At 50.6% G+C, this 20,523-nt stretch overlaps 8 protein-coding genes across 8 annotated transcripts; 4 read left to right on the top strand and 4 right to left on the bottom strand.

The window, feature by feature from the left end:
* Window positions 1-591: 591 nt before the first annotated feature.
* Window positions 592-2,113, top strand: N7532_008089 (uncharacterized protein; the record flags this gene model as incomplete). Its single annotated transcript, XM_056620581.1, has 3 exons — window positions 592-726; window positions 801-988; window positions 1,294-2,113. 3 exons carry the CDS (start codon window positions 592-594, stop codon window positions 2,111-2,113), a joined length of 1,143 nt encoding a protein of 380 aa, XP_056471387.1.
* A 1,683-nt stretch (window positions 2,114-3,796) lies between these two features.
* On the bottom strand, window positions 3,797-7,375 carry ctpA (Cu(2+)-transporting P-type ATPase CCC2; the record flags this gene model as incomplete). The annotated part of the gene is made up of 1 exon (XM_056620580.1): window positions 3,797-7,375. The coding sequence occupies one exon, from the start codon at window positions 7,373-7,375 to the stop codon at window positions 3,797-3,799; it is 3,579 nt and encodes a 1,192-aa protein (XP_056471386.1).
* A 990-nt stretch (window positions 7,376-8,365) lies between these two features.
* N7532_008087 (uncharacterized protein) lies at window positions 8,366-9,353 on the top strand (the record flags this gene model as incomplete). The annotated part of the gene is made up of 3 exons (XM_056620579.1): window positions 8,366-8,624; window positions 8,685-8,873; window positions 8,920-9,353. The coding sequence occupies 3 exons, from the start codon at window positions 8,366-8,368 to the stop codon at window positions 9,351-9,353; spliced, it is 882 nt and encodes a 293-aa protein (XP_056471385.1).
* Window positions 9,354-9,953: 600 nt separating this feature from the next.
* rgsB (uncharacterized protein) lies at window positions 9,954-11,140 on the bottom strand (the record flags this gene model as incomplete). The annotated part of the gene is made up of 2 exons (XM_056620578.1): window positions 9,954-10,914; window positions 10,983-11,140. The coding sequence occupies 2 exons, from the start codon at window positions 11,138-11,140 to the stop codon at window positions 9,954-9,956; spliced, it is 1,119 nt and encodes a 372-aa protein (XP_056471384.1).
* Window positions 11,141-11,983: 843 nt separating this feature from the next.
* On the bottom strand, window positions 11,984-13,537 carry gcnE (histone acetyltransferase GCN5; the record flags this gene model as incomplete). The annotated part of the gene is made up of 6 exons (XM_056620577.1): window positions 11,984-12,700; window positions 12,757-12,871; window positions 12,931-13,139; window positions 13,243-13,296; window positions 13,362-13,453; window positions 13,516-13,537. 6 exons carry the CDS (start codon window positions 13,535-13,537, stop codon window positions 11,984-11,986), a joined length of 1,209 nt encoding a protein of 402 aa, XP_056471383.1.
* A 209-nt stretch (window positions 13,538-13,746) lies between these two features.
* Window positions 13,747-14,153, top strand: N7532_008084 (OST5 family protein; the record flags this gene model as incomplete). The annotated part of the gene is made up of 4 exons (XM_056620576.1): window positions 13,747-13,849; window positions 13,900-13,929; window positions 13,988-14,042; window positions 14,108-14,153. The coding sequence occupies 4 exons, from the start codon at window positions 13,747-13,749 to the stop codon at window positions 14,151-14,153; spliced, it is 234 nt and encodes a 77-aa protein (XP_056471382.1).
* A 157-nt stretch (window positions 14,154-14,310) lies between these two features.
* On the top strand, window positions 14,311-15,468 carry N7532_008083 (putative DNA repair protein Rad1; the record flags this gene model as incomplete). Its single annotated transcript, XM_056620575.1, has 1 exon — window positions 14,311-15,468. The coding sequence occupies one exon, from the start codon at window positions 14,311-14,313 to the stop codon at window positions 15,466-15,468; it is 1,158 nt and encodes a 385-aa protein (XP_056471381.1).
* Window positions 15,469-15,738: 270 nt separating this feature from the next.
* N7532_008082 (MRX complex DNA-binding subunit) lies at window positions 15,739-19,926 on the bottom strand (the record flags this gene model as incomplete). Its single annotated transcript, XM_056620574.1, has 3 exons — window positions 15,739-15,747; window positions 15,809-19,582; window positions 19,918-19,926. 3 exons carry the CDS (start codon window positions 19,924-19,926, stop codon window positions 15,739-15,741), a joined length of 3,792 nt encoding a protein of 1,263 aa, XP_056471380.1.
* Window positions 19,927-20,523: the final 597 nt, after the last annotated feature.

The following is a 20,523-nucleotide window of genomic DNA, read 5'->3' as shown; positions in this document are numbered from 1 at the left end:
CATCATGCCCTGGCAAAGCAGCCACGGAGAACATCCATGTGCATGCCCAACTCCAGCCCAGACGGTGTAAAGGCTCGGCCTACTAGAGCTTTGTGCTGAACCTGAGGCTCCCAAGCTGACGAATGATTCGGGCGTACCATCTCAACCGATACGGCAATGCCGAGAGGCTCATTCCAACATGCTTGGCTGAATCCCATCGTGTTTTCATCCAATAACGAGTCTATTTTGCCTGAACTGGGAATGGTATAGAGCATTGGGCTGCAGGTTTCCAAGTGAAATCACAATGCATGGAGATCTGTGTTACTATTCACAGATGCTTTCCAGTCTATTGCTCGAATCAGTCATAATCCGCAGTTCATACTTCTATGATAGGCAAGCGGGACACACGATCGTGCATGGATGCCATAGCCCTACCTCCGTTCGAGCAGCCGCAGGCGACACTACAAGGATTTACAGCCATGGGGGATGCCTTATTCTTCAGTATAAATGATCTTTATACTGTTGTTTATCTTTAGGCGCTCGATATCATATTCTCTTTTTTCTTCTGTTTCACCCCTTTCTTTCGCAGCAGGCCTGCTATCAAAAAGAGTCATGTCTGTCGATACAGAAAAGAACCAGTCGTCAGACTGGCACCCAAGCTGGCAGCTCAAATGCATCTTCGCCGTTGTTGGGTTGCTTAAGTTCATGGCAGCCTTGGATGCAACTTCAATATCTGTCTCGCTTCCGGTAAGTCCTTGAAATTCGACTAGTACACTTTTGCTCTTACGCAGAAGCACCGCTAATATGATATATATCTCTAGACTATATCCGATGATCTTGACGGAACGGCTATAGAGGCCTTCTGGGCTGGAACGTCGTTTCTCGTCACCTCTTGCGTCTTCCAACCCGTCTTTTTCCTCGCACCTGATATATTTGGACGCAAATTTATCCTTATACTTACCGTGTTGTTCCTTACTTTCGGCTCGATATTGGCCGGTGCCGCGGCAGGGTTTGCTTTGCTCCTGGTCGGTCGGTCATTCTAAGGGGTGGGTGGTGGAGGCATCATGGCTCTGACGGAGTTTTTCATCGCTGACCTGATTGCCCTGCGAGAAAGAGGAAAGCGGTTCAGCATTCGCTCGGGTACTTGGGCACTCGGAACTGTCGTCGGTCCACTGATTGGTAATGGTTTACCCAATCCTCTGCGTCATGGAGGTGGATCTTTTGGATCAATCTTCCCTTTTTTGGTCTGGGGTTGGTCTTGATTCCGGTATTCCTCAAGCCCAATAACACGACAGTCCCTTCGCTGTGAGAAAGCCTGCCCAAGGTGGATTATATTGGCTCGTTCTTGTTCGTCGCTTCGCTGACCTCGTTTCTTATTCCCATTACCTGGGGCGGCGCTATGGACGTGTGGACTCATGGCATACCCTTGTACCTCTCCTTCTGGGAGCCGCGGGCCTCGCTGGTTTCACTACATGAGCGCTTTGTCGCCACCCAGCCACTCAATCCCCTCGTGATATTCAACAACATCGCCAAGTCGGTTAGTTATGCTGGTTGTTTCCTGCACGGCGTCATCCTGTGGGCTATCGTATACTACCTACCGCTGTATTACGAGGGCTTTTTGGGATACTCGCCCGTGGTATCCGGTGTCGCCATGTTCCCAGAATATTTCACTGTCGCCCCGATTTCCGTGATGACTGGTTTCATTGTTGCCAAGACTGACCGATATCGCTGGGCCCTCTGGTTCGGCTGGCCAATCTCAATTCTCTGCGTTCTTGACAACGAATCGAGTATCCCCAAATGGCTCTACATCAACCTTGTCGCGGGTATCGGTCTCGGCACCCTCTACCCGGCTGTGGTGCTCGCCGTCCAAGCCGCCGCAAACCCAAACTACCCCCACATCTCTGTCACCATGACGCCGTTCTTCTGGGTTTTTGGACAAGCAGTGGGTGTCTCAATCGGTGGTGTGGTCCTCCAGAACTGCTTCAAGCATGAGTTTGGGAATCATCCAGAGCTTGGTCGGTCGGCTAGTGCACTTGCGCAGGATGCATCTAGCCTGGTCAAATATATCGAGACTCTCCAGGAAAACAGCGGGCAACCAACCTCATCGAAAGCCTATATGCCAAACCTTTGGTAATTGTCTGGGTGATTATGTGTGGTATTGCTGGGTTGGGTCTTTTCCTGAGCCTATTCACGAAGGGATATACTTTGAATCAGGCTTTTAGCTCGCAACAAGTTCTTCAGGAGTCACCTTCTGATGTTGAATCTAACCGGACTACGGAGACAGAAAAGAAAGAACAGATGACTGAGTAATTGGATCTTGGAATATGTGCTTTCCAATGTTCTCGGCTTTATGATAGTGCATAGATTGCGCTCATATTTGTATGTGGCTTCTTGGGTTGACGTCTTGGTTTATTACCTTCACGATGTGCTACATGGTAATGACAAGAATGCTTTTTCTTCTTGCCACACTTGGCATGTATCCAGTTACTTGGCTTGAGGTCGTTCATAACTCACAAAAAGCATTGTATTGTTCCGAATACGACCCAAGATACTGGAGTTGATGTTCATTTGTAGGCGAGCGGTGCAAATTTTAAGGTTTGAACCTCAACCTACTTCAGCACCTTTCTCGATATTTACTTTCATCTCATGTTTTGTGCTAAAGCTTAATCATATAAATATTGATTTTGTATTTCCCAGGGCCATGAGCAATAATTAGCGGCTTTCGTCATCTACTCTGGTATTCCATTCGCCCCGTCGATATTGTCTCAGCTTCAACTGCTAAGGTTAAAGTTTGGGATCGGTGACTAATCTCGCGTTCACTCTTGTAACTAAATATTGCTCAACGCTTCCATCTTTAGGGGAATAAGCAGTGGCTAAGTTCCAGTAGGTTACATAAATAAGGTTTGCCATTCTGGGACGCGATTTTTCGGTCGCTTTTATAAGGAATCCGGCATGGAAAGAAGTAAAACAATACGAAGAAGCCACCCGCGAGTACGTATCAAAAGGTGGACGTTATGCAGGATTCTGCCTTGGAGCATACCTGGCTGGTAGTAGCTTAGGCTACGATATTCTTCCACCTGATCCCGACGTAACGAACGAGATTACTAGCCTGGTAGACAAGTCGGGGACACAAGAGACACCGCAATCCAGGTGGACTGGCACTTTCAAACAGGTCCTCGAAAAGGTGAAACTGACCATGGACGTTGGCTCTATTTTGAGGATGGAGCGGTTATTCAACTTGCAAAAGATACATTTACGACAGTGATAGGAAGATATGCGACCAATAACGACATTGCTACTTCCGTAACACCCTTCGGGAGAGTATGAGTCGGGGTCGTTGGGCCTCACGCCTGAGGCCGATGAAAGCTGGTGTGAGTACTGAATTATTCTGTAACAAGACGTTCGCTAATTTGGTCTCAATTAGCATAGACTATGGATTGAACTTGACGAATCCAGATGGGATACGCTTTGACATTGTGCACGACTTGATCGAAACAGGTATAATGACTCACTGAAGATCATCTTCATCACATCTCTGTCAGTTCAAAAAGCGCTCTTCCCTACGACTGTGTAATGGTTTATAAGCGATATTTTTAGAAAATGCAAAACCAAAGGTATCAAATGAAACGACAATAAATCCATTCAATGCATTTATACAAAAGAGGTATCGAACATAGAAATGATTTCCAAAAACGCCACAAGTGTATCAACCGCATAAACCAGAATATGGACATAACAAGCCCGAAAGACATCAAATAGATGTAGGTATGTCAGTGAGATTTAGACAGAAAAAATTAGATCGCAAAATGAACACAGATCAAACAGGAGGCTCGACGGTTTGAAGTGGGACATAGCCATCATCTTCACGAATGGTTGTACGCTTCCCGGTCGCCGCGGCCCACAGTCCCATCGCAGTGTCACCAACCCAGCGGCGAAGGGAACCGGGATGGTCAGACGAGAGTATCTTCGCAGGTGCCCACCAGCTAGCCTTGCGACCGTGGCGTGCTCCGTTAATGGGGATAGCGCCGGATCCCAGCTCTTTCTCAAGTCGCTCGGGGTCCATCCATGATGGGCGACGCCAGAGCTTAAGAAGCAAACTGCTCACAACGACCGAAACGCTGGAGAGGGCCATGGCAGCTCCTGCTGCCATTGGGGGGAGCATAAACCCTGTGAATGGCAGGAAGATACCCATCGCGAAGGGGAGACCGATGACGTTGTACAAGCAGGCCCACACCAGATTCAATTTGATACGGGTGAAGACTGCGCGTGAGAGGGAAAGACTGGCCGGGACCGAGAGGAGGTCATCTGGACGCATAAGGACGATGTCTGCTGCTTCCACAGCAACATCAGTTCCTGATGCTAGAGCAATACCAACTGATGCAGTTGCGAGAGCGGGAGAATCGTTGATTCCGTCGCCGACCATTGCAACCCGCTCCCCGTTCAATTGGAAGTTCGAGATGATAGTTCGCTTTTCAGAAGGCGAAGCTGATGCGTGGACCGAAGCTGACGGAATGCCAACCGCGGAAGCGATGGTAAGTGCTGTAGAAAGAGTATCACCCGTCACCATCGACGTGGAGATACCCATTCTATGCAGGGCTGCCACAGACGCAATTGCCGTACTTTTTACACTATCTAGAAGAGATATGGTTCCAGCGTAACGACTGTCGATCGCAACATGGATCCGCGTGACTCCAGACGCGTTCGGTTTGGGAGGCGCCACAAGGTCCGGGTTATCGTGATGATTCGAAGTGTCGGGATCCGCCGATGCAGGGACAGAAACTTCTCTTGACCGGAGAAACTCGGCATTTCCAAGAAGGATTTGGTAGCGAGTGCGTTCGACGCTCGAACTGGGTTGTACAACAGCGGAGACACCCTTGCCAACAGAAGCATGAAAGTCACCAACGCTTCCTGGAAGTCCGTCCTCCATACCGTGGCCAGATTCGGATTTGGCTTCGGACAGAATAGCACGGCCAATGGGATGCTCACTGCCCATCTCCGCGAGACCGACAATGAGCCACCATAGTTGGCGTCGCCAATCGTTGGTAGTCCAGTGAGGCTCAATTTGCGCTTGGGACACGCTCATCTTCCCGGTTGTCAGTGTGCCAGTCTTGTCAAAGACCACATGAGTGACTTTGGTGGCGGCCTCTAGAACGGCACCTCCCTTGACAAGGATCCCATGCTCTGCGCCAACTCCAGTACCGACCATGACCGCGGTAGGGGTGCTGAGACCCAAGGCACAGGGGCAAGCAAATACAATGACGGAGATGCAAAGCTTCAAACAGACCATGACACGACCACCGCTGTCTGCCGACTGGAAGATCTTCGGCGGGTTCTGCAGTACATGGCTTAGGAACATCCACCCAAAGAAAGTGATCATACCCAAACTGATGATTGTTGGGACAAAGTAACCAGCAACGATATCAGCCATGCGCTGAATGGGAGCCCGGCTTGTCTGTGCATCTTGAACCAGCTTGACGATCTGGCTCAGCTGAGTATCTTTACCAGCACGGATGACCTTGAAGTCGATGGAGCTTGTACCATTCACAGTGCCCCCAATGACATGGCTGCCCTTCTTTTTATGAATCGGCAATGCTTCACCAGTGATCATACTTTCATCGACGTAGCTTTCACCACGAATGACCAAGCCGTCTGCCGAGATCTTATCTCCGGGACGGAGGATCACGATGTCTCCAACCTGAATCAACTCGGTCGGAATGATCCTCTGGTTGACTGATACATCGTCAGACAAGGTGTGGTTGGTGCCGTCGGGCGCTCCTTCCCAGCCATCGGCCATCTTCTCAGCTGCGATGGGATCGTCGTAGATGGTGGTCATTGATGGTGTCAATGACATCAACCGAGATAAGGCGGCAGATGTCTGCCCCTTTGCTCGGTTCTCCAGCCATCTTCCCAGGGTAATGAATGTTATTAGCATTGTGCTAGTATCGAAGACCGTGCTTGGCCGCATGTGTTGATCGTCACATAAAGCCATGACCATGGTGAAGCAGCTGTAGAAGAAGGCAGCCGAGGTACCCAACATGACAAGAACGTCCATAGTCGGGGACCGGTGTCGCAAGGACTTGAAACTCGTAACATAGAAGCGTCTCCCAATTCCGAATTGCACGGGGGCTGTTAGACAAAGACATACAAGATCTCCGAGGTAGAGGCCTGGAAGCAGTCTCAAACGGCCAAAGTCGAGAGCTGGGAGGTACATGGGCAAAATCATGTTGATCAGGAAGACCGGAACCGCAAAAGATACGGAGGTGATGAATGCCCTCCGCCATTCCTGAATTTCTTTGGTCTTCGATAAAGACTCAAGCTGTGCATTGGTGTCGTCCGTGTCTGTAAATAGGGCATTGTATCCGGCCGCTTCGATGACTTCGAATATGGATCGAACGCCTATGACTGATGTGTCGAAGGCCACCAATAATTGGGTGTTAGACATGTTGATGGAAGCTGACTTGATGCCTGTTCGGTTCGTGAGATCATCCTCCAACGCTGTCGCAGCCGAGATATCTCGCAGGCCGTGAATACTCAGGTTGATCTGCTGTGTTTTTTTTGACAGCGGTTCCTGGGCCTCGGATGATACGATCGACGCATCGAATCCAGCATCCTCCACCTTTGCCACAATATCTTTTGCCGAAAGGGTCAACGGATCATGTACAATGACGGCGCGTTCCGCCAAAAGACTAATGTTGAACTGGAATACACCATCCACGTTGGCGAAGGCTCCCTGGACACTGGATGTACATGCGCCACATGTCATGCCGCGCACTGCAACAGTGGTGACCAGGTGACCGGTTTTATTTTCAGTTGTGTCGGCGAGCGTCGACGAGTCTTCCGAGTCCGATGAGAACTTTGTTTCCAACACCCGGGCTCCGAACCCTCGGTCTTCAATATGCTCTGCTATTTGTTCCGGGGAAATCGTTGCTGCATCATGTTCTACCACCGCGCGTTCCGACAGTAGCGACACATTCACCGAGTTCACCCCGGCGACGTCTTTCAGCCCGCTTTCGACTGCTGATGTACATGCGCCACAGGTCATGCCTTCAACCGCGAGGGTGGTCGTGGAGGATCGAGCCGACAAGCCATCGGCACTGGCGTCGGCCGTCTGGATTCGCTCTTCTGTTGATAGAACAGCCGCGTCGAAACCACAATCCTCGATCATTTCCGCGATTTTGGCCGGTGCCAGTATTGACGGATCGTGCTGAACGGTCGCGCGGCCCATAATGAGGCTCACCGAGACCTCACCAGCACCGGCGACATTCCTGAATGCGCTCTCGACAGCGGACGTGCATGCTCCGCAGGTCATGCCGTCGACCTTGAGGGTTGTTGTGGCCATGGCGGGGACTCGCTCGGCGGCTATCGCATCAGCCGCGCCACTTGTTTCGGCGAACATGAACGGATCGGAGGATTCGGAGGAGAGGACGGACTATCGCATGAGGGCGAAGGAGGTCGGACGGCGCAGGGCGCGATGTGATGAGATGAGGGGATAGCGTGATAAAGGATAAAGTGACGGATGGTTCGGATCGACTGTGCCCAGATCAGATCATTCCCGCATCAAGAAGACAATAGCCGCTGTAGTCAAAGCAAGCTGCAATGTCAACATCAAAGGCCACGTCGCCGCAAGCACGCAGAGGGAAGAATAAAGAAAGAGGCGAAAGGCCGGGCGGCACGGGAGAAGAGGATTAGGACAGGGAGATTACGCATGGGGTGGATCGGGATCGTCTCCGCCGCGTTGAGGAATGCGTTGCCGACTCCGCCGGGCGCTTCAATCTATTTCTGCACGCGCGACTGGCCCATTGCGAGCAGCGAGGCGTCCGATTTCCATTAACTGCAGTTTCCAGGATGACAGCGGGCCCTGAAACACCGACGGGCTGTCAGAGGCTGTCAAAAGCCCTAGAACGTTTCAGCTTCACTGGATGCCCACGCTGCTTAGTGCGTATCGGCCTCGGAGACTCGGATTGCATACCACGCCCAGAATGCAAGTCCTGGCATCATCCAGGGAGGCCATGCACGTTGCTGAGGCTTTTCCAGGGCCATCCCGGCACATTCAGGTCCTTGTGCGAGGGTGCTATACTACAAGTATGGTATATGGCACAACCTACAGTAAAAGGTAGTGGGGGCGTATACTTCCCAGCGCGGACGTGTAGATAAGATCATGGTGTTTGCATCCAATGCAAACAAGCTCGCCTTCACTTCCTCCGCCCGCAACTCGCATCAACTGCCCGCATCTGCCTGGCAAAGTGAACAGCTTAAATTCACTTCCCTTCATTCCCCTCGAATTGTGTCGCGCAGGATAGCCCCTTGTTGAAGCACGTCTGCTGTCGCTGATTCCACTACCCACCACCAGAGGTCCCACCAGCTCCCCCGTTCATCAATCACTCCCATGGATCAAACACACGCCCGCGCGTTGGAGGCTCTCCAACCGTTCATCCACCTTGCGAACTCCAATAGTGCCACATCGCCACGGTTTGTCGCCAATATAATTACAAATGCTACGTCCAGTCCACACACCTACGTTTTTGCCGAGCTGTTGGAGACCGAGACTGTGCAAGCCCTAGCATCACCGGACACCCCCGCTGAGTATCAGGGCTACCTCAAGCTACTGGAGATCTTTGCTTGGGGGACATGGCAAGAATACCAAGGTATGTTATACTCATCGCTCAGAAGCAGTAGAATTGAAAGCTAACGTAGCCTGCCTACAGCAACCCCGAATCTTCCCAAGCTCAGCAGCGAGCAAACCCTCAAGCTCCGCCTCCTCTCCCTCCTCTCTCTAGCTGCCACCACGAAACCCCTCACCTACCCAGCTCTCATGACCACCCTTTCACTTTCGTCAACTGCTGAGCTCGAATCTCTCCTAACGACCGCCATCTATTCAAACCTGATCTATGCTCGTCTTTCCCCCCGCAAGCACCTCGCCCAACGTGAATGTCACCGCAGTCGCGCCGCTCCGCGACGTCCAGCCACAGTCCTTGCCAAAAACGATCTCTTTCATTACTGGATGGGAGTCCTGGTCCGGCTATGTCATGGCCAATTTGGAAGCTGACATCGCGCGGGTCAAGTCCAATGCGGCAAAACGTCAGGCCAAGGAGAAAGAATACCAGGAAGGTCTCGCTAATGCGAACGAGCGACGACAGGCTACGACTGCAGGTGGTAAGAAGTCAGATGCATATTTGTTTGACCGTCAGACTGGAGGGCGCCCCGGGGGCGGAGTTGGAGGAAACAAGCGGGAAGCAGATGATATTGACCGGGACGATGGGTTCTTTGAAACCGGAGAAGGTGCTGCCGATTCTCGCATGGATATTGATGAAGGAGCTGGGGCTCGTGGTGGCAGCAGGCATTCGAAGCGCATACTTGGGGGCAGAAAAGCTTAGCTTCACTTCCAAGCTCAAAGGCCTATTCATGACTAAAATCGGGATGCTGACGAATTTGATGACCATGCTCTGCTACTACTAGATCATTGCACAAAGCGCAACACTCAGGCACCCAATAAATGCCCAAGAAGACCACTTCGCGCATCTTGATGAATGGAATTTGGGATTTTGCATTCATGAGGCCCTAACGGCAAGACTCGTAGAGAAACATGTGGTAGATACAAGAGATCGAATGTCAGAAGGGGTATTGGTAGAAGGTAAAGACAACGATGAACAGTGACAAATATGGACACGGTAAGGAGAAGGGGTATGGCCACCAATGGTCGGTGGAAGATGAGGGGATATTAACATCATCGGTCCATTGTACAAGTTCCGAAAAAACTGGACGCGCAAACCGATGACGCTAAGTATCCAAAAAATTATGCTTCACAGAAGCAGGGCCAGAATATGACAATCCGGACGCCGGTTTAAAGACGACTCCAATGGACCACGGGTGTGCAAACAGTAGAAGGTCGAAAAGCTGTTGACACCCGCGTCTTGAACCTGAGACGGAAGTAGACAGGTGACAATCAGCGATCATTAAGGCAGGAAATAACGGGTTTACAGCATGGTGCCCGGAACAAAGATGAACAGGATACTCAGAGCGGCGGCGGTCAGGAAGGCGATGGCCGCAGTGACCAGGGCGCGCTTGTTGAGTAGCTTGCGGACGTAGGGCTCACGAATCGGGGCCCAGTTCATGAATGTGTACTCGCTGTAGCCGATAAATGCCATGACAGGGTCGATCTTGTACTGATAAGAGACAATGAAGTAGGCGGCAACGGCAAATGGGAGGATGACCCAGCAGCGTATGTTTCGGGGCTTGTTGCGGAGAACCACGTAGAAAGCACCCCAGAAACCGCCTCCGAAGCTGATGAGGGCAAAAGCCAGGCGAGCGATAATACTGAGGGGGACGAGGTTACCGAGAGCCTTGGCCTGCAAGAAACCCGGGAATGCATCGCGCTCCATGGCTTGGAAAACGTAGTCTTTGGCGGGGTCGAATACCTCAGGGTCGTCACGGTTGTCGTCTTCAATTAGATTAATCACGGTAGAGACCATAGATTCGGGTAAGATTATCTCTCGCTCAGAGCCAGGAAGGAGATAGGTGTAGAGGATCTTTTCAGCGCTGGCACGGATATCATTACGCGCCACGGTGTGTCCAGGCGAGTTCGAGTCACCCCCATTGCGGGTACCGGAGCTCGGGCGGGGTTGCTGGTCATTTGAATCGGCGCGATGTGCCGACTGGGATCCAATGCTGTTCTGGGGAGAGTGCGACGAGGTATTGGCGTCGGAGCGCAGGAAAGCAGACAGACGATGGTCGGCGTCCCTATCCTTTTCATTGGCTGGAAGACGTGAAGGTCCAGCCTCCTGCAGCGGGATGTCGCCCAGGTTTTCCAAGTTCTCTAGCATGGCAGAAGATCGTTTGCTGTCGGCTCTCTCCATATCAGGTGTCGCAACAAGGACGGAGCGACGTAACTCTCGAACATAGTGACGGCAAAGGGACATATGCTGTGAAACATCGAGCCTGTAAAGAAGAGAAAGCTTGTTAGAATCATGCCCGAGTCTGATTCGGCGCCGGATGGTTTGTCTTACCAGAAGTCCAGATAATCAACAGAGCGTTGCTGATCGCGCATGTAAATGTAGAACGAGAAGAGGTCGACCGGAGCCAGTGTGCGCCGGCTGAGGACTTCGAAAAGGGTGGGCAGGCGATTGCGCTGCTCCACGTCGAGAAAAGAGTCTGGCGACGCCATATTTGCGTATTTGGGGGAGCTGTTATCGGTGAAAAAGTCCAGCACCGGTGGTTGTCGTAGAGCCCAGGCTGGGGCGCAAAAGGGGCAGGGAGCTTCTCAAGACGCGTGGCTGGCAATCCAAACACCACGATTTCTCGAGAAAATTATCAAAGATAATCTTTGTAATTCTGAAGGAACGAAAGGAGCCCTATTGGGGTCCGAAAGAGGGGTAGCGAAAAGAATCGAGTCTGGCGTCGTAGGACACGCAATGGGGTATCCAGATAGGAGAACCCCTGGGACCGCGGCTTTGTCGCACAGATGGGGAAAAAACCACTCCACAGCAGCCGTAACTCAGAAGAATGCAAAAGACAAATTGTCCATAAATTGGGAATTGAAACGAACGAGGCCAGGCTCAAGGGTAAGGGTGAAGGCACAACAGGAGTCCAGCCTTTGCATTCTCGGGCTGAAACAACACCGCAACAATATTATTCCGGACCCACCTGTCAACCCGCGTGAAGAGCATTACATCATAAAGGGAAGTTATATTTTATACTGAAACCTTGGTTGAGAATCGACTGAAACGAAAACCTACTAGATCAACTATGCTATGTCTGGTTAAAAATCAAATGCCATGAATCATTTCCATAGCACCGTGTATGGTCGGTTCTTATGCTCCGTAAAACTATCCACAGGGTATTGGTAAAACCGAGTGCCTCCGAACGCCGCGCCTTGTGAACACCCTCGCAAAAGATATGAAAAAAGTAAGAGTGAGCTAGTGGTGGCTGGACTCAGTGCCCTTCACCCAGATGCTAAGTATGGATGGTTAGCTCGTGAAATTTTAGCTGGGAATGATCATGCGATTTTTCAACTTACCGACCACTCGGGGATGTTGCGAATCTGCTGATACATGAACTTCTCAAGTTTGTTCGCATTCTTCGCATACGAGGTGCTCTCGTTGTTGTAGCGTCGGCAGTTGTTGAAAATCAACATCGCGTCCTTAATGAAGTCCTGCGGAGTCGGATACATGTCATTCTCGTGCTTCTCCTCCATCGTGGACAAATCCATCGGCTCTAGAATCACGTCGTAGTAGTCCGGCACTTCGTCACGATTCACAGGCTGCGTGAAGGGCCAAGCAGCACTATGATTCTGCATGTCATTCAGCAAATGTAGCAGTTGGTTGTAGTTAGGTCCGTGGCGCGGCTGGCGGGCAAGTTCGTCCATATCAGGCGACCATCCAGATTCCTTGATTGCAGGAATGGCGAAGGGGTCGATTTTAGTCACACCGTTCTTCCATTCCTTCGGGGGCGCGTGAACTATATATGACCTGCTAAATGCGCGAATCTTTGCTTGAACAGCCTCTTTTTGCTTCAGAAGCATTCGGCCTTGTTCGAGGTAACGAATCTTAGGCACCATTGTGCATTGCATGATGGTACCTCCCTCGTAATCTTTGATGTACCCCATCCAGATAGAATTGTCCAGTGTGATCTGTTTGGTGAAGCCCTGTTTTTGGAAATAACCAATGGCGTAGTTGTCGGCATATGTCAAAAAATGCATGATTGGCGAGGTGGCTTTGACATAGTCCTACCCAATGGATGTTAGATTTGAATAGTATTGCGGGTGCACAATCGGAATTGTACCTTGAGATGACACATGAGATGCGCACCATAGCCTTTGACTTGCTGATCAGAGGAAATCGCACAGAACACAATTTCGGCAAACTTCCGGCTGTTAAACGGGCGGTATGTTATACCCCTATGGCAGCCAAGTCAGCCTCGCTCCAGTGTATGATCCTTGTATTCTTCTATACATACCCTACAACCTCCAGCGGATGTTTGACGATTGCGATTGACAGATGTGATCGATCATAAACAAGCCGGGCGATGTAGTCTTTAGGCATTTTTGGAAGCTGCTTTTGGAAGATGCACTTCAAGCCAGTGAGGACGATGAAGCTGTCATGCGACCCGTCATTGTTGACCACGCGGAATTCGATATCACCTCGGCGTTCCTCCAAGACGGCAGGCTGCAGCACACATATTAGTCGGTATATTCACTCCATGCAAGTCTGGCCCGATCGTTTTGGTTTGCGCGGCGCCTGGGGAAGGGTGTGAGGGGAGATAGCTCACCTTTTCGGGGAAAGGAACGATTCGGAGTGGTGGTTTGTGTAGTGCGCCGTCATCCTAAGCAGATAGAGTGAGCAAACAGTTAAAAATCAAAATATAAATGCAAGGCGCCGGCGACCTACATCCTTTTCCGGGGAATCGGTGCGTGCCTTCTTGCTGGCCTGCTGCTGACTATCCTGGGAGGCAGGCTCCTCCGAGGCCTTCCTCTTTGAGCCTATGCAATGCTGATTGTGAGTCGCGGGTAGTATTCCCAGCTTCTGGAACGGCAGTACTCACTTTTGGGTGAATCAACTGCCATGGTGGGTTGGTTGGAGAGATCGGATGCTTCAATCGCGTTCCTTCGCGATGTCCCCAGAGTTCGGCACGGGTGATCATTGTTCCGACGCAATCGGCCAGATAGCCCAGACGCGCCTCCGCGCCAATCTATAATACCTCCGACTTGACACCTGGAGCTTCCCACCTCACTCCATTCCATTGTTGAACTCCACCGCAGCCACTTCCTCACCCATGTCTCTGAACGAAGTCTGGGAGGCAGCCTCCGCATCCCCTTTCCAACCTGTTGTGTCAAAGGACGGCCAGTTTTCTGTCGGCTTCAGTCTTCTCCTTCTTGGTACGCACGATTGGACATTGCTTGAGAGGCCCTTCTGACTTTTTTCACAGCTTTAATCTTCACCGGTCTCTTCGGCTTGAGTGAGTTTCTTGCAATCGGGGATACTGAATACTCGCCTTGACTGACATCATCGAACAGATCGATCTTTCCTTAGCCTTGCGTCCCTCGGTGTCCCAGCTTCGTTACTCTTTGGGTGAGTGTATTTGACTTATGGTCAAATTCCTATTTCCTGTGGCTAATATTCTTTCAATTGAATAGTTTCGGAGCTGTGTTCATGATCTGCGCCGTCGGAGTCTATGTTTAACGTGATACCCATACTCTTTCCCCTCCATGTACGATAAACGGGGAATTCAAAGGGAATTGTACTGCTAGAAGTTCCCAAGCCATCTGAAATCCGTGACCCACAATCTTCCTCGCCGTTTCGCGCTCTTCAAGCTACAAGCTAGCAACTTCGCCTAAAGATGGAGCCACTATTCACTTGCGTCTCCAATAACGCCCATCACCTTTACACCCTGCTCTCCTGCATTGGCTTCGCCTCTAGAGCGACTGTGCAAATCACCCCCGACGGCCTTCGATTCTCAGTAGAGGAAGGTCGCGTTATCCAAGGCTTGGCTTTTCTTGACAAAAATCTTTTTAACAGCTATTCCTTCACCCAATCGACCGACCCAAAGGACGTGGAATCAAATGAGAGTGACGATTCCTCAAATGGAGTTGCATATCCTCATTTCGTTGTTTCGCTTTCCGCTCTCCTCGAAACATTGAAAATCTTTGGTATCAACGACCTCAATGAGCCCAATGGCATCCGAGATACTAGTTTCCCGCAAACTAACCCGGCGTCAAGCGCATTTAGCGCACCTGCTTTGCTTATGGATCGCTCTTGCACCTTGCAATACGCACAGCATGGAGCTCCATTAAGCATTGCCATCACCGAAGCAGGTGTCAAAACTACCTGCGAGCTTGTGACCTATGAGCCGGAGGATAACGAAACCGACATACCCCTTCAGCGTGACGCCATCATCATGAAGATCATCATGCGCTCAGCCTGGCTTCATAATGCCATCGCCGAACTGGACTCATCGGCCCCAACAATCCTCAAGATGTCTGCGTGCGCTACACGAGAACCATATTTTGCACTCGCCGGCGCCGGTGGTCCGTTTAGCGAATCGACTGTGGAGTTCTCTGTTGACCAACACAATGAGATTGTTGGTGGTGCAAGCCATGCTGGTCAACAATCGCAGTCTCACAAGGTTCTAGCCGACGATGGATCATCGCGGGTACGGGCAACGAGGGCAAAGCTAGCACCAACTGTCACTGAAACTTTTCTTGTGGCACCGCCAGCTTCGATGGGTGAGCGAATCAAGCAGAGCTTTCGCTTCGCTCTCATCAAAAAGGCAGCCCGCGCCATGTCCGTTGCAAACAAAGTCAGCATTCGAGGTGATCGACAAGGGGTGCTCAGTTTGCAGTTTATGATCGAATTGGATGGTAACAATGCCGCCGGGAGGCCTGTTGGGGCGGGTGTCAAAGCTCCTGCCGGCCCAGTATGCTTTGTGGACTTCCGTTTTGTACCACTGCTAGATGAAGAGGAGGCTGATATGGATATGCCGGCCGGCAATGAATAGTTTACCTTACGAATCACATCCATTTGACTACTGTGTTCTCGGGCCACCGATTTGGATAAGATGTTTTGACTGAGTGTCTGCTAGCCACGATTCATGGTACAAGCAACTCGATGAATGCGCCAGCAAGGCAGTCCCTCTACAATAAAACTGTATGTATAAAACTGTAAATCCAATCAAAGTAAATTGCTGTCAACCTCGCCACCAACGCCTAGATATGAATACGTCTCCATGATAATCATGTTTCTTAAACTCCCGCGTTCGTTCTGGAATTTACATGACCTTTGAAACACGTTAGCAGAAGCACACAAAGCTAAAAGATCCAGCAATATGATAAACATACCTCTGCAATCGACTGTCTCTCAATGATCGACTTTTGTCTTTCGTTCCGAGACACACGATAATAGTAGTCACTGAAATCTCCGCATTGCATATGGCGCAAAAATTCCTCGTCGTGGGTAATGACGATCAACTGGAAGTTAGACTGCTGCTGGCGAGCGCGAATGATGTCATGCAGCGACTCGGCAAGCGATCGAATGTTATCACGATCCAAATTCGTGGTAGGTTCGTCAAGAGCGATCAAACCACAGTTGACACCGAAGCATTCCGCTAACGCAAGGCGAATGATGATACTGGCCAGTACTTTCTGACCAGCGCTGCAACGTCCTCGCATGTCCATTTCTGCACCCGATTTGACCATGCAAACGCGGTAATTGTATGAGCGATTGCCTTTGGCGTTCTCGTTGTCAGATCGAATGAGGATCGTGTCGACATCAGTTCCGCGGTACGTCTTTTGCCAGAGTTCCCCGATAATTGAATTGATTTCCTCCATCTTCAAGCCATGGTATCGCATGATTGCCTTGTCAAGGGCTCCTCCATAGCGGGCGAGATCTTCCACTGCAGCCTTTGTGGTTTCCACCTTGATATGAGATTCTTTGTATTTGGAAGCCGCATCTTTGTAATCTGTATTCCAGTCTGCCAGAAGTTGCATCAATTGGTCATCCTTAGACTTCATTTCGCCCATCTTGCTGGCCTGTTTGGCAGCAAGTGCATTATGTTCGCGGGTCCAACGCTCCGACTCCTGTTTGAAGCGACTGCGGTCGACTTCAGCATTTTGTTCCTCAAGTTGCTTGACCTCGGCTAAGACCTTGCGCAAAGACCGATTCGCCTTGCGGTAAGTAAGATTATCCGAGTACTGGCGTTTCGTGTTCTCGCTATCCTTCAATTGGGCAGAAATCTTGTTTATCTCGCGTGTGATCTCATTTTGCTCAGCCTCAAGCTTGCTGATCTCTTCTTCAATCTGGACAAGCTCTCGCTTGCTCTGCTCGAGTTGAGTTGGACCACCTCGTTCATTATACGAATTGATGTCATCATTCGCAAGATCGAGTTGGTGAATACTTTCCGAAACACGGTTGATCTCATGCTGCAAACCTCGTTCGCGTGCGTCAGCTCGTTGGCTAATATCTTCGTAGCGGGTTTGAGCCTGCAGCAGTTCTGGCGACAGACTTTCGATATCCTTATCTGCCTGGTCGATGATCTCTCGCTGTTGAGAATTGAGTTTTTTGTATCCCTCCATCCGGACGAGCAGATCGGCCTTCTTCTCCAGTTGAAATTTGGCATTGTTGAGGCTATCTCTCACATCCCTGAGTTGGAGCTCCAGCTTGTTCATTTCAGCTTGTGTCTGCTCCTTGTCACTGGTGAGTTTTGCGAGCGCCTTTTTCAGCTCGCGGGATTTGTCATTGGCACTCTTGAGTTCATCTTGGATATCATCCGAAGAGCGACCTGTAGAGACACCTTGTTGTTTTGTCGAAAGCTCCTCGATATTGGACATGCTGGATTTGATTTCAGCATCATATTTTACGATTGTGCTGACTGTCTTGGACAATGCTTCGACATCTCGCTTGCTTTCTGATTTCTCGCTGACTGTTCGATCGTGGGCTTCGAGCCTATCAAGTAGCTGATCTCGCTGCGATTCGCATTCCTCCTCCTCCTTTTCTAATTCCGGGATATCGGTCTCCTTGAGACGAATCCATGAATCGTACGCTGCACTGGCTTCCCGTGCAGTTTTGAGCGCCTCCTCTAGACATTTCAGTGACTCGTCTTCGGCGTCTATACCGGCCTTCTTGACTAGTGCCTCCATTTTCTTGGTAAAGTTCTGGAGCTCAGCTTCGCTCTTGAATGGGCGCTGGCAAGTGCGGCACATCTTGACCTGTCTAGCTGCCTCGAGGCATCTGTTGAGGTATTCACCCATACCGGCGAATTGATCCGCATCCTTGCGAGCGAGATCATATTGTGCTTGTCGTTCCTTGACAGTATCTGGATATTCCGAGGGCTCTGCTTCGATCGCCTCGCGAATCTCTTTGACACATTCATCAAGTTCCTTCTTGCGTTGTTTCAGGCTCTTCTTGGCATTTTTCAGCCTGAACTCGACCTGTTCTAGCTCCCGGCTCACACCATCGCGCCCACGTTCCGCGTCGGTCAAGCCCTTCGTTTCAACATCAAGCACATGCTGGAAGTCGTGCTCTAGCGTTTGGGGTTGCCAATCTGAGCCAACACATTTCGCAAGACGGTCTCCATGGGCTCCCCTCATTGTCTGCAGGCTTCGTTCTTTTTCCTTCGCATCCTTTTTGAGATATTCCAGCTGCGCCAGTTCCTTTGCTTTCTTCGAAGATTCTATAAGCTCGCTATTCAATTTAAGACTATCGTCTTCGAGGCGCTGGATCTGAGCATTGATGTCTTGAATTTTCGTATCCCAGGATGAATTCTGCGCCCGTTCTTTGGCATGCTCAAGGCTCGAGGTGATGTCCTCGATTTTGGCCTCTAGAGAGGACTGGATTCCCTCGTCGACATCGATTTCATTGAGCTTTCTCTGATATGCTGCCGACTCGCAGTCATTTGCTGCGATTTGTCTCTTCGCGGCGTTCTTGCTTTCCTGGAGGGCGGATTTCCTCTGTCCAATCTCATTGAGTGTTTCTTGAACTTCGCGAAGCTCTTTTTGAGCCTCTCGCTTGACACGTTCAAGAGCCTGATTTTGATCCCGCAGGAAACGACGGATCCTTTGCATGAATGCATCGACATCAGCTTGGTCCATGTTGCCATCAACACCACGAAGATTATTCCCACGGGCGATATCGGTGATCATATTCTGGCGCCTTTGCAGCTGTCGCTCGAAATTGGCCTTGTCGTTTTCAAACTTGCCATTTTCGGCCTGTTTCAAGCCCAACCGGTGCCTGGTTTGCTCGATCCGTTCTTTGAGGTCCATGTAGGTCTCTTTTTGGACTTCTTCCTGTTGCTGGTACTCGATCTGCTTGGTCTCGAATTGCTCCAATGTGGACTCAAGCCATTCATCGGAGTCATCAAGCTCGACGAGGTGATGTTTTAGGTTCTCAATCGTCGTTTCGATACTCTTGGCTTCGATTCGTTTTCCTTCTAGCGCACCAAGGATCTGGGCGTAGCTTTCGGATTCCTTCCAGGCCTTGTCAGCTAGATCGGCAACCCGGCGCATCTCTTTGGACATTTGATGAGTCTCCTCTCGCAGAGCCTCGATTTCATCTTGCAGCTTGACTGATCGCTTTTCTGCTCGATCGGCCTTGTCTTTGTCTTCTTTGGCATGCTGTTCCATAATTTTGAACTTGGCCAGCTCCTCATTTTGCTTCTTTCGCAATGCTTTGATGTTGTCGATGGCCTTGGTATACTTCATGGCTTCAAAAATCTCGTCGAACCTTTTTTTGAGTACGGACGGCTCACTCATCGGCCACAAGCTCTCGTCCTGGTGACAAAAAATGACCGAATCCAAGACTGCCTTGGAAACACCCAGGTACTGAGGCATTATTTGGTCCAGCTCTGCCACCCGTGAAGAAATGGATGCACGCTCGCCATTCTTCACCATCACCAATTGTCCTTCCAGTGTCTTTTGTTGCCTCGTGGTTTTCTTGACCGTAAGCTGCAAACTACGTGTAGCAACCATCTTTGCGCCGGAGGTGCCATTGAAAGAGAGCTTCACCTGGGCAAGAACTTCCTTTTCGCCACATAATTTAGGGTCATGGATAAAGGCGCCGCCTTTGCTGTTCGGAGGAAGGTCACCAGTGGTGGCATATTTCAGACATTCGATGATGGTCTAAATGATGTTAACGCTTGCCTCTGTCACCCAACAACTTGAATGCTCTGACTCGGGTTCGTACCGTTTTCCCAGAACCGTTATATCCGACGATCAGAGTTAAAGGAGTATGAAACTGTATGGTCTCGCTGCGCGTGTTATCGAAGGACCGAACCCTTAAGGTGAAACAAGCTGGTTAGCACATGGTAATCACATTGTTAGTACATTATCACATCCATGGCAGAGTAGCCAGGACAAGTACATACCCCAAAATCGAGAGTTTGTCTATCTTCGCTATATGTCGTAATGTTCCTGATCAGAGTCGGTCTGAATGCCTGCTGGTTGGTCACACTTACACCTGTCATGTCGTTAGCATAGGCCAAGTCCGCGGGGAATGATCCGCGCTCACATTTTGGGACGCCCACGGAGGTTGGCGTTTCGGAATTCTGTTCAAGAGCAGCGGTGGTCGTATCTTTTTCACCCGCGTCTTCGCTCTGCGTATGCCCTGTGCCGTCGCCGTGCTGACAGAGTGCTCGGGTCGCTCGTGAATTTGTGATGCATCGAGCTTCCCCACTCAGCGGCGGTCGCGCTGGCGCGACACGAAGTCACGTGCCGGGCCTAGTGTATTACTTCAGCAGGATGACCCCACAGGATCGGCGAGCGCCTGTCAACCTGAGCGGCCGGCTCATATTTCCTGTTTTCTCGCTTTTCCCTCACGAGTCCAGGCCATCTGTCTAAGATGCACTGGCAAGAGGTCGAATCGCTGGGAGATCTGACACTACGGATTTCGCGTTCCGTCCCACCCGGCTGAGAATGATCAATTCCACCACTAAACTATACCGGTTGTGTTTCCAGACACCTCCTCGGGAATGAGCCCGTCAATCTCTGGTGATCCCTGAACTCCCAAGGCGCCTAGCGACTCCAAACTCACCACGGCGGTAACTTCCGACCTTACTTCCTAC

This window comes from Penicillium argentinense (genome assembly GCF_028826775.1).
Source record: "Penicillium argentinense strain IBT 30761 chromosome Unknown utg000009l_segment0_segment0, whole genome shotgun sequence".
Lineage (NCBI taxonomy): Eukaryota > Fungi > Ascomycota > Eurotiomycetes > Eurotiales > Aspergillaceae > Penicillium > Penicillium argentinense.
Note: the sequence above shows the minus strand (reverse complement) of the source record. Positions and strands in the feature narration are given on the sequence as shown.